Source organism: Macaca mulatta, chromosome 1, assembly GCF_049350105.2.
Source record: "Macaca mulatta isolate MMU2019108-1 chromosome 1, T2T-MMU8v2.0, whole genome shotgun sequence".
NCBI classification, from domain to species: Eukaryota; Metazoa; Chordata; class Mammalia; order Primates; family Cercopithecidae; genus Macaca; species Macaca mulatta.
The window spans coordinates 132,509,481-132,522,299 of NC_133406.1; the positions used below are offsets into that span (position 1 = coordinate 132,509,481).

Genomic DNA, 12,819 nt, shown 5'->3' on the forward strand with positions numbered 1-12,819 from the left:
TTTCTACATAGAAAGTATACAGAAAAAAATTTTTATATTTTTTATATTTTAAAAAATTGTTTAATTTTTTGGGCCAGGCATGGCTTATAATCCCAGCACTTTGGGAGGTGGGAGGATCATTTGAGCCCAAGAGTTCAAGGCCAGACAGGGAAACACAGTGAGACCTCATCTTTACAATAAAATAAAAAATAAATTAGTGAGGCATGGTGGTGCATGCCTGTAGTCCCAGCTAGTCTAGAGACTGAGGTGGGAGAATCACTTGATCCCATGAGATCAGATTGAGGCTGCAATGAACTGAGATTGCACCGCCGCTCCAGCCTGGGCGAGAGAGCTAGAAAGACCCTGTCTCAATAATAATAATAAATAATTTATTTTTAATTTTGGGGGGTACACAGTAGGTGTATGTGTTTATGGGGTGCATGAGTTATTTTGGTACAGGCATGTAGTGTATAATAATGGCATCATGGAAAATTGGGGATCTGTCCTCTCAAACATCCTTTGTGACATAAACAGCCCAATTGTACTCTTCTAGTTATTTTAATATGTACAGTTAAATTATTATTGACTATAGTCCCCCTGTTGTGCTATCAAATACTAGGTCTTATTCTTTTTAACTTTTATTTTTTTTTTCTAAACTGGGCCCCATCTCTGGCTTGCTTTGAGCTAGCTGTCTTCCGGCTAACAAAATAGTTGAGTGCTACTTTCTTTCACTAAAGGCAGTGATATGCACCACTTTCATTAGCAGGTTAATTAACTTAGGAAAATAGATGATTCAGGCTAACTTTGACCTCTGCACTTCCCAGGTATTCAGTTTTTTAGTGCAAAGACTGAAAACACAAAAGGAGGAGTAAAGATGCTCCTTGTTTTCCTTTTCTGTGTCCAGAGGCTAATGCAGGGGTTGACAGAAAAACCTTTGAAACTGAGTTTCTAAGTTTCTGCCAAGGGAGAGGGGTGCAGTGCTCCCTCTTATAAGGACAAGGGCTGTTGAAAGCAGCAGAGGGCTTGTGTGTGTGTGTTATGGTGACTGCTGGCCAAGGGCCCCTGAAAATCAGTTGGCAACTTCCCACTGAACACACACCAGAGGCAGGAAACACAGATTAAAGATCATGCTTATGAATGTAATTGCCTAATAATTTAAAATCTTTATTGATATTATTTATCAATATTAACATCACTTCTAAAAATGTTCTTAGATAACTTTAAAAAGACACATTGCTCTATTAACATTGAAATAAGAGGATATGATGACAATTTAATGTGAAATTTTACTGAGTTCCCTGACTACTAAGGAATGGTTGCATTTAATTTTTCCTAGAGATAAACTGCATCAGGATTCATTCATCAATTTATTTGAAAACGTGTGTGTGCTATAAAAGCTTTAGGATACAAAGACAATATAGATGTATTCTTTACTCTCAAATATTTACTGTATCATAGGGCACTATGTGGTCAGACAGATATATTATAGTCAAGTACACTTATTACCATAGCAGGTGTGAGCCAAGTGCTGCAGAGCAAAGGGGGTGCATGCGTTTTTACAATTTAGCCCTGCGTTTATGAGCTTAGCCATTTCAATATAATTACGTATAACTCATGAAAGTACATTATCATTGAATACTGTGGAAAAAAAACCTGTTAACTTTAAGTGGTAAATTACTCTATTTTTGAACGAATGACTTAAAAAATTACCCATTAGAAATGAGTTGTGGCCTGGACAATAATCAAAACAGAAATATTGGCTTTTAATTTGCTGAGAATAGGGAGGTTTTGGTTTAGTGAATTGATCACAAGATTAGCGCTAAGGAACAACCCTTCTCCATTTATGTCCTCTCTGCATATCCTTTAGGGTCGTCATTTACTGTGATATGAGCATCAGTATGAAAATAATTTGAAGCTTCATATTGTGCAGTCCTAAACTGATAGCACGTGTAACATACTTATTTTGTAATTCAGGGGACATCTGAAGATATGATTTCTTAGAATGAGGATTATGATGCCCCTTCTGTTAGGACCCACTGATTCACAGGGGAAAAGGACAAATAAGGTCCTCATACAAATAAAAATTCCTTTTCTTTTATTAAATTTCTAGGAGATGTACGATTTAGCTCACCTAATTTTCAAAGAGAGATATAGAGAAGATATGGTGAAAGGGACAGAAACAGAAAACTCCAGTAAGAGAGAAGCTTGATGTTATTATGTTCCTTCCTCCCCTTCCTCCTTACCAGTTAAAAAAAGAATGTTCTGAGCCCTTTGGAGAGGGATAGAGGAGGAGTTATGATCAGAAGAGGACTAACGAGAGGCTTGATAAAGTCTAAGCTGGGACTCGGCTAAGAAGGAGAATTCTTCTTGTACCTTAATGTTTGTAAATCGGCTTCATGGTCGTCTCTTCCGTGCCTTTCAAAACTGCCAAATATTTTATTATAATGGCCACTCATAATCTGAATTATGCCAGACCCTCAAATTCAGGGCCCATCCTTCAAATGCAATAGCAAGTGTCCTACTGAGAACTTCTTTCTTCTGAAACCCTGAGAACTTCTTTCTTCAACACACAGCTTGGCTCTGGGTGGTCCTTGCCTTATCAAATTTAAGTTAGAAAATCTACATGGTGTGAAGGTCTATTAGGACTCACCGACCTTCTCATGAAATGTCATTTCTCAGTTGGGATTGAAATAACTCATCTCACAATAAGCTGTAGAGGTTTTTCCTCTTCCATTGCCTCAGTTAACACAACTAGTCCATTACTGCTAGCAATTTTGGAGAAGTTGGTGTTTATTTTTTCAAATAAAAAAAGGAAAGCCATCCTGTTTGCATTCATATCTTCGAGAAAAGTCAAGATGCCTTTTGCACGTAGAGAAAAAGGAAACCATACACTTTTAAGGGGTAGAGGAAAAGGAGTGAATCAGAGTTTTGTAGTGAACTTTAGCAGTCTGACCTTCAAATGTTTCCTTTTTTAAGCATCAGTATTGCTAACATTAAAGTGGTAACAGGAGGCTGCACCTTGAAAAGCTACTCATGCCTTGTCTGTTGCAGTAGCTACCTGGTTATGAAACATTTTCTAATCCAGAGAGCTTTGGCCTGATGTATAATTTTAGGATGTTTTAGACCTTGATGGTGTTAAACTTTCTTCTTCATAAGTTATGTGCATCGATATTGAGTGTTTTTCTACCATTTTCCTTCCTCACCTTGAAATAAGCAAGCTATTCATGCTCTTCTGAAGAGGCAGAGAGGCTAAGCATGGTTGTTGAAGACACATGGCTTTGTTGTTAGAATACATCACTTTTCACTGGATATACCTGAGAGAGAGGCTAGGTAACATCTAATAACTGGGAATTCGCTTATGTGGAGACAAGAATTAACTGACTCCCTGGCCTTCTTTTTACACACTATGTCCCCCAATTTGCTAAGTTACCAGTTTCAGGGAATGCCCTGCTATCCATCCAGTGCCCAAGGCAGAGAGAGGTGCAGTTGTAATTCTCAGGTCTTCTCTTTTCTCTCCCACTGCTTCCCCACACACAGTCAATCAATTACCAAATATTTCTTTTCCATGTAATCTCCTAGAGTTCTTCCCATTTCTCCTTCTACTATCCTAGTCTAAATCCCATCATTTCTTGTTAAATTATATGATAATGTCCTGATTGTCCTTGTCTTGTCTTCCTATGCCACATCATCTCTCTAGTAAGAAGAAAAACATTTAATTCTATATGCTGCAAAAATGGAGTTAGTATAACATAGTAGTTAAGGATATGGGCTCTGTAGCCAGAATGTCTGGATTTGAATCCTGACTCCATTACTTTGGCAAAAGCAGTTATGTAAATGTTGATAAATCTCTAAGCCTCAGTATGTATTAAAAAAAAATTAAAACTTTCCTGATTGGATTGTTGTGAGGATTGAGTGGCATAAACATTTAGCATAGAGCTTGACACACAGCAAGCACTTAAACGTCACTGCAACACCAATAATCATAAAATGCAAAGCTGAGTATTCCACTTTCCTTTGGTGCTTTTCTTTTTTTTCCAGACAGAGTCTCACTTTGTTGCTCAGGCTGGAGTACAGTGGGGGTGATCTCAGCTCACTGCAACCTGCATTTCCCACGTTCAAGAGATTATCATGCCTCAGCCTCCCCAGTAGTTGGGACTACAGGCGTGCGCCACCACACACAGCTTATCTTTGCATTTTTAGCAGAGATGAGGTTTTGCCTAGTTGGCCAGGCTGGTCTCGAACTCCTGACCTCAGGTGATCTGCCCACCTCAGCCTCCTGAAGTATTGGGATTACAGATGTGAGCCACTGCGCCTGGCCTCCAGTTTTCTAATTAAGACCTTTTAACCTCATCACTTCTAGGATAAAGCCAAGATCCCTTTGGCATGCCATGGACATCCCAACTCCCCTCTCCTGTTCCTTCTCTCAGTGCTCTTGTCCAGAGACGTGTCCATCTCAACCACTTCCACTGCCCCAAGTGGTCCATGCTTTCATGCACATTCTTTGCCATTTACCTGGAACACCCTCTCACTACAAGTCTGGAAATTGCCTTTCTGCCTTCTAAACACCAGCCACCCCTTCTCTTTGTGTAGGTGACTCCCACTCATCCTTTCTTACCTCATGTATCAGTTATTCTGGAAAGCTGTCCCTGATACCCTAGGGCTCTCAAGGAGCATCTGAATGTATTCTTCATTGCACTTGCCAAACTGTTGTGTAACCATGGACTCACTTGTCTGTATGTTCTGTCGTACTATAATAAGCCTTTGAAGGTGGAGTCTGGATTGTGTTTGTTTTTCTTGTACCCAGTTCTTGGCATTTTTATTCAATTAACATTTGTTTAATATATTAATAAATCACTACCCAATTGGGGATTTGTTTTATGGAGTTTCATTATGCCTAGTGCAGAGGAGGCACCTCATCAATATTTGCTAAATGAGGATGCATGGCTATTTAAACTTTTGTGTATCCTTAATTGGCAACTCCTATATGGATACATTGAATACTTAAAGAAATTTAAAGTTATTTAATTCTAAGTACTGAAATTCCAAATTCTAACAAATTCTAAAGTTAACTCATGTAAATAAGTTAGATGATTTAGCAAAGTTGTACAACTTTTTTTTTGTGTCAAAAATAGATATGGTTATGAAACAGTGAGCTGGATTTGCCCTTGTGAGTCATAAACTGTCTCAGAAGGCAGTATATTTGAAGCTGCTTCAGATGATTCAAAGGTCTAGCAGATAGCTTCTAATCTCAAAGAATGAATAGACTGGAAAAAAGACTTACACTCGAGTAATGTTGTGCCAAAACACCATGGGTAGCCATAAAATCATACATTCATCAGTTTTCTTCAGTTATCTCAATTTCCTTTTTGTCTGAACACAGTGAGATAAGAGTTGGCTTATTATGCACTCCACAAAGAAAATTATGGAATTTTCTGAGAGGAACATTAGATGCCACTTAGGCCAATACTTTGTATATGAGCCTTTCTGTTGCAAGTGATAGATTGCTTAAGCAAATGGTGGAGGTATTTGTTCTCATGTAATTGGCTCTTGTATTCTAGGAGCAGCGTGGTGGTTTCCAAATACTATTTATTGTATAAATGAAAACAAGACTCACTTGGAGAAATGGCTGATTCCAGAACCACAGTAGCGAAAATGTGAGATGTGCCTGGGACAACTTGATATAAGAAAGCAATTAAACAAAGATTAATGTAATTATTAATTATGTCAAAAGGAAACATGAACCAATTTGAAGGGACTCCCAGTGGCCGAATGTGGGACAATATGAGCATTAAAAAAGTAATCATGGCAATTGATTATTACACAAAGAGAAAAAAGGGAGGTCAGGGGAAGCTTTTTTTTTTTTCTGTTTTTTACAAAAGAATACTAGCATATAAATGAGAAAAGAATGATAGAGTTAGAAAAATCACTATTTTAAAGTCTCATGTGGAATAATTGAAGCAAGGATGATCAAGGAATACTAATCCCATTGTGAAAAAGTATTGGGAAATAGGACAGCCACATGGTACCACATCTTCACCCCTGGGTTACTTACTGCTATCAAGGGGGGACACGTACATTTACAATAGAGAGATGTGACAGTAACCATCTTAACTAAATGATTGAGTTTAGCCTCAATAACGATGGGGCACCCTAACATTTTGTGTCTTCTGATGTGATGAAATATGAAGTTCACAGTATGAGGTACTTTTATCAAAACCGTTTAATTTGAATCTAGGTTTAGCTTTCAATTCACAGGACATACAAGTGAAAGAATAATAATAGGTTTAATGATACCATGAAGAAACAACCAAACAAATGCAGAATTTGGGACATTTTGTGAGACAACCAGCCTGGACTCTTCAAAAAGTCAGTGTCATTAAAGAAGAATAAAGGCAAAAGGATTTTTAGATTAAAAGATACTGAAAAGGTAAAACCACCAAATGCAGTGGGTAAAACATGACTGGATCCTAGGCTGGGGAAAAAATAGTACTAAAAGTGGGCAATTGAGGAAATTTGAATATTGAATGGATATTACATAATATGAAATTATTGTTAATTTTTTTAGATATAATGGTATTGTTGATCTGTAGGAAAAATGTCCTTATTCCCAGGAGTTGCATGTAGAGTCAGAGTATTTAGGAGTCAAGTGTTATCTGTAATTCATTTTCAAATAGCTCAGCAAAATAAATTTTGTAAATATATAAAGGGTATAGAGGCAAAAGCATATATAGCACTGTTGCAATTGTTGCATGTAGATGGAATGTTCATTGTATTATTCTTTCAACTTTTGTTCTGAAATTCAAAAAAATAAAATGAATAAACTGGAAAAAAATCAGTATGGTAAAAGCAAAGGAAAAGTCCTGGAGAGGACTGCTGGCAGGCTGGCAGGCTCACTTTCTCTGTTCCTCAGCTCTGCTCCTGTATGTGCGCAGAGCCAAACACTTGTGAGCATTGAGTGAAGTGTGAGCCTAGTATTATTACTCACATTTTGGAGCACTGGGAAAATCTCTTGATACATTTAATAGAGAAGCTCGAGGAAGAGCTTTGTCTTGTTCATTTTTAACATTTCTAATGTGTGTAATGTTGTAGGAATTCAAAAACTGTTGACTGAAAAATACATAAATAAAGGGGTGACCAAATTTGAGGATTGCCTGGAAAAGTGAGAGTATATAAGTGACTTTCAAATTCAGTAAGTATTTGTGGAATTTAGTAGAACTGAACTAGTTAAGGGACAAGTAAGTTTAAGATGAATTCCAGAAGTAAGGGGAAGGCCTCTTTTTAAATCTTCTGTGCATGTAATATTTCAGATTGTTTTAACTTTTAGTGATAATACTTGCTTTTCTGAATTAGTGATCAAAGCCCTTTAGTGGAAGTCCTCTGCAGCTTTCCCTACAGGTGGGGATAGTTTGAGTTTGGTGAGAAATCTTCGGAGGGTGGCATGTGCAATTATGCTTTGTTCCTTGGTGAGCTATGAGTTGGGCACTTAATTATGTAAACGATATTGCAAGAGAGCAGTTGCATAATCCCCAAGAGAGTAATTATTATCTGTCCTGGCAGAATGCAAGGCTCTTAATCTGTAAATAAGCAATTCTGTGTGGAAGAGCTACATGCAGAGTGATTCTGTGTCTTAAAGGTCTCTTATGAATTTTTTAAAGTGAAAGCAGTAACTGCATGTGCTGATTAACTGCTGCCTTTGTGTTTCAAAGGGTTTATGATGCTTCCCTTGTGGTTTTAATCCCTCCTGAAATATTTAAGCCTCTGAGAATGATTCCTGTAAAGGGTAAAGTGTGTCTAAGTTAAGCCTATGAATAATCCGAATGTTTCAAATGTATTAATAGATGAAGTAAAAAAGATGCTTTCTGCAAATTAAAAAAAATAAAAACAAGATAAACAAAACAATGAAATAAGACACTGGCAACACTTTTAAAAAAGCAGAGACACAATAATTAGCTAATATGTTGCTCACTTTTTGATGGTTAGTAGTTTTTTTTCCATTTTTTAAACTTTATTTTGGTATAACTTACATATAATAAAATGCATTTATTTAAAGTTTTCACATGTGTATATTTTTAAAAATATGTGCCAGTGCAGTTAGGGTATGTGTGTATTTTGCTTAGGTGGATCTGAGTCTTTTAGACACTGAAAGCAAATTTTAAATTTTGTTTTTTTAAGTAGTCAATAGCATCTGCCTTCCCTCCTTTCTCCCTGTTAATAGTGTGGATGAGCTGACCATGCTCTTCTCTAAGATCAGCTGCTGCACTTCAACACTTGATCTCTCCCCACTTCGCCTAATTAAGACTACATTTGGGGAACTGTCCCTCTTTCCTTTGTGACCAACTTTCCCTTCTCTATCGAGTTATTCCCATCAAAACAGAAACATGTCATGGCATCTTCAGCTGTTTCTTAAAACTCTTGACCATTTCTCTGTTCTCCTCTGCAGCAAAACTCAGGAGTCTATATTCTGTCTTCACTTCCTTTTCTCTCTCTGTCTCTGAAACCAGCTCCAAGAAGCCTTTCACCCCACTCCTCCATATAGAGCCTGCTTTTGTCAGGGTACCCGTGACTTTCACACTGCCAAAATCCACGGGCAGCACTTAGTCTAAATCCTAGTTGGCCATCTGCAGCATCTGATATAGTTTTTCACTTCCTTCATCTAGAAACACTTTCTTTAGTTGGCTTCAGGAAAACCCTATCTCCTGGTTTTCCTACTTCCTCACTGGTCACTCTTACTAAGACTCCTTTGTGAGCTCCTCCTCTTTTCCTGATCCTTTACAGTTCTTGACCCAGGTAGTCTCTTCTTTGCTCTTTTCCAAAGTCATTTCAGCCAGTGTCATGGTTAAACAGTTCTTTGTACACTAAAGACTCCCATATTTCTGTTTGAAGTATACACCTATCCCCTGAACTCCACACTTACTGGATGACTAATAGGCCTCTCAGATTTAACACAGTCAAAAAGTGACCACACTCTGGTCTTCCCACAGTTGTCTCTCACCTGGGATATTGCAAGAGCCTTCTGTCTGGTTTTCCTGCCTCCACCCTAGCTGCAGCCCCTTTCACTCTATATTCAGCACAACAGGCCAAAAAGATCTTTTTAACCCATCAGATTATGTCCTCCTTTTGGCCAGGGCCTCCAATGACCTCCCATATCAGTCAGAGTAAAAACTGTCCAATAAGGATCTTCATCATCTGACCCCACTAGCTTTCCATCTCTCCTCCTTTTTCCCCTATTACTCACTCTGCCTTGCTGCATCATCCCCTTTCTCAACACGCTCAGAGGCCTCTATGTCAGGACCTTGGTATGGGACACTTCTTTAGGCTGGGCTGTTGTGTGCTACGGTTCTCCATGGCTTGCTCCTTTTGCACCTCAGATCTCTGCTCCACCGTTCTCTTCTCTGTGAGACTTTCTCTAACCATCCTGTTTAAGTTCCCCCACCCAACCCCACCAACTTTCCTGATCCCTCCTCCAGGCTTTATTTTTCTCTGTTGCGCTTACCGTCATATGAAAGTAAAAATACTTTTTTTGTGTTTGTTGCTCTGTCTGTTTTGTCTGTCTTTTCATATTAGAATGTAAGTTTCATGAGAGTAGAATTTGCCTTGGTCACAGCTGTATCACCTGTGCCCGAGAGGGACTGCATGCTCAGTCAGTACTGCTGAATGAGTAATTGAAAAGTAACCTCAAAGGCTGCTTGATGCTTTCTTGTCATTTTTAGAGCAGTCTGAGTGTTCCAGAGGATAGATAGCTTTCAGAATAATTAACTATGTGCTAACAGCTCTTTTCTATTCCTCAGTTTCTCTGTTTGAAGAACATAAGGACATTTCTCACGGCCTGTTGTGAGACATTTGGAATGAGGAAAAGTGAACTCTTCGAGGCATTTGACCTGTTTGATGTTCGTGACTTTGGAAAGGTAATTATACTTCATTTTTAATATTACTTTTTCACTGGAAAGCATATAAGTAAATCGTTTCAAATCTAGAGGTAGGGCATGTGACTTAAGTGGCTTATGTATCTGCATTATATAGTTAAATTTCACATGTAGATGGCTTAGGAAAACAAAACAAAACAAAACAAAAAAAACCACACACATACAACAACACTACCAAAAAATTAGCATCTACTTTCCAAATGAGATTAGAATTATTTTGTAATTAAAATCATACACAAGAGGGAATCTTTTCTCCAGAGATAATTTTTTTCTGCTGGTCACCTCAGAGGGTAGGGTTACTATTATCTGCCCTTTAGGTTGATCCCTGGGCACTCAGCCCTAAGAACCAGTATTCTCTTCCTCCAGTCTTCTCTATATCTGAAAGCTCCTAATTTTTGGAAGTTGAGAATGTTATGTTGTCGTTTTCTCTATTTTGACACTTGGTTAGGTGACTCGGAAAATACATGAATCTCAAGTGTTCGAGATTGTTGAATAATTTCTGTTGCTTGAATTTCAGCAGATATTTGTTGGATTTCAAGGACATTTTTCACATGGAAATTGTTTTAATATTTACTGTTATTATCTGTATGCACACTAAACACGTGTATAATAAGTGAAACAAATCATCCTTTCAGAAATTATGGTGATTTATTATGAAGTGAATGGACATAAACCTCTCACAAGTAACTAGCCATAAAATAGGTAATTAAGGTGACAGGACTTTAGCCCATGCTGATGTAATTGCATTATGAAAATAAGCAAATAAGGAGGAAAAAAGCTAGTGCTATTAAGAAGTTTGTCCTTACTCTTGTAATTCAGGTGCTAGTGTCTTATCAAAAGGCTGTTTGAGAGTACACATTTTTTGATCTCTGAGATGTAATATTTTCATTAGAAATAACCAATGGATTGCTCTTTGCTAAACAGCATAAACTTGAGACAGAAATATAAGAAATTTGATGCTGAAATACTGTGCATATGGGGAAGCCACTCTACCTGGGGAGGGGGAAGGCCCTGGTTCTCTCTCTGGTCTTAACCTGTGGTCATTTTGCGATCTAGAAGTCACCAGCCTTCTCGGGTATCAGGCTGCCTGCCAGCTTGGAAAGCTGTACAAAAGGAAGGGGGAGGGGGTAAGAATGTGGTTTCTAAGATTCCTTTAATCTCTGGAAAGCTGTGATTTAACTGTCTTGGGGTTCTTGGGGTCCAAAAAGTGATGGAGGATAGAAGATGATAATGAGTACAAGGAACTGAAAGCCAAGCCCCTAGTAAGGAAATGGGAGCACACTTGTCTGTGGCCACGAAGCATGGGTGAGGTGGACACTTCTGTAAGCTGTTGGCCCTGAAAAACACTGGAGATATTTCTGGCTTTATTTTTCTTTTATCCTTCCCCTATTCCTCCTGCACCTTTAAAAAATTCTTCTTTGATTTTCCTCTATTTTCACCCTCTCTTTTGGGGAAATGAAAAATGAAAATGAATTGGGGAAATGAAAATTGAAAAAGTCTTGGCTTTTTAAAGCTCATTAAGGAACTATTTATTTTTCATTTAAATTTGCAAGAAATGGTGTTGATAAGTGTCGGAAAAATATATAAATACTTTAAAATGCATGGTATTGTTCTACTGGAATGAGATTGCATGCTAGATTGATTAGAAAATGGAAGCTTTGTAGGAGAGTTGATAATACAAAAAATTGAATGTGAAAGCACAAACTGTATGCTTCTCAAGGATAAATGTATTTTTGACTGCTTAAAATATTTTAGCAGTGGTAGATCTGAAACAGAATTAAACATGAGATTGTGGTTTAGAACTTGAACCTATATTATAGTCACTTACATTTTGCTACTGCCAAGATTGGAGTAGCTATCTCTTTAGAACTGTATGATCTAAAGAAAACACTGAAAGTTAAAGAATTTGTGATATCACTTCATAATTTACCGACACTGATAATATTAAGCATTATATACTCTAAGTAAAAACTGCCAATACCAACACTATTTAACACTTAAAATATGCAGTTTCAGTCTTCATGTATAATTTTTAAAATTGTGACATCATTAGGAGGTAGGTATTACATTTTGTTTTCATTGTACAGATGAGAAAATCTGCATCCCAAATCACATATCTATTGGGGATTGAAGCAGCAGTTTGAACTCAAGTCTAGCTGATTCTCTACTACTACTGTACCATAGTGCAAACATTCACATAGCACATAACATGTGCTTTGCGTATATTGAGGGAATCAGCACGTCAATCCCAACATGTGGGTACTATTATTTTTCCCATTTATAGGTCCTAGCTTGTGGGTAACGGAACTGAAATAATTCTTGTAGTTTTAAATTTTGAAGTTGAAAAAATGTGAATAGAGTGTTAATTCAGCAGAAAAATGATTTCTGATGTCGTGAATATATACATTTTAACAGGATGTGGATAGGTTATTTTCCTCCATTCCTTAGGATTTAATTAAATTTTCTATTAACTTAAAATGAAAAACATCTATGTGTGCTCTTCTGTCTGCCTCAATTCCTACATTGGTAAATCTGGAATTCATGTGTATTTGGCACCTTTTTTCCAAAGAATGTATTAATTATGATAGCAGCACTTAGTGTTTTTATAGCATTTGAAGTTTTCAGAGTGCTTAATATTACTGACTTCATTTGATTCTCATAATCTTGTGAAGACATTCTTCAGATGAGGAAGCTAAGACATGAGGAAGTGCTTAGATAGTGATTCAAGGGTCTCCTTGCTTGGGAAGAGGAACAAGATCTGGAGCTCAGGCCTCTGGCTTCTCAGTCCTGTTTTTCTTGTCCACTGTCTGTGTTTTGGGTCTCACTGCTCTGTGGATGGTCAGGGAAAAGGATGAACTTATAGAAGAAAATTAAAGGAATTTATAAAATTAAAAAACACAGGTGATGTGTTACTTGG

At 37.5% G+C, this 12,819-nt stretch overlaps 1 protein-coding gene across 5 annotated transcripts in view; it reads left to right on the top strand.

Moving 5' to 3' along the window:
• Window positions 1–12,819, top strand: part of VAV3 (vav guanine nucleotide exchange factor 3) — a 397,306-nt gene that overhangs the window by 78,787 nt on the left and 305,700 nt on the right. For all 5 annotated transcript variants that reach the window (XM_077952262.1, XM_077952264.1, XM_077952266.1 and 2 more), the window contains exon 2: window positions 9,768–9,884. In XM_077952262.1, coding sequence (XP_077808388.1) covers window positions 9,768–9,884 — 117 coding nt within the window. The remainder of the gene's footprint in view (window positions 1–9,767; window positions 9,885–12,819) is intronic.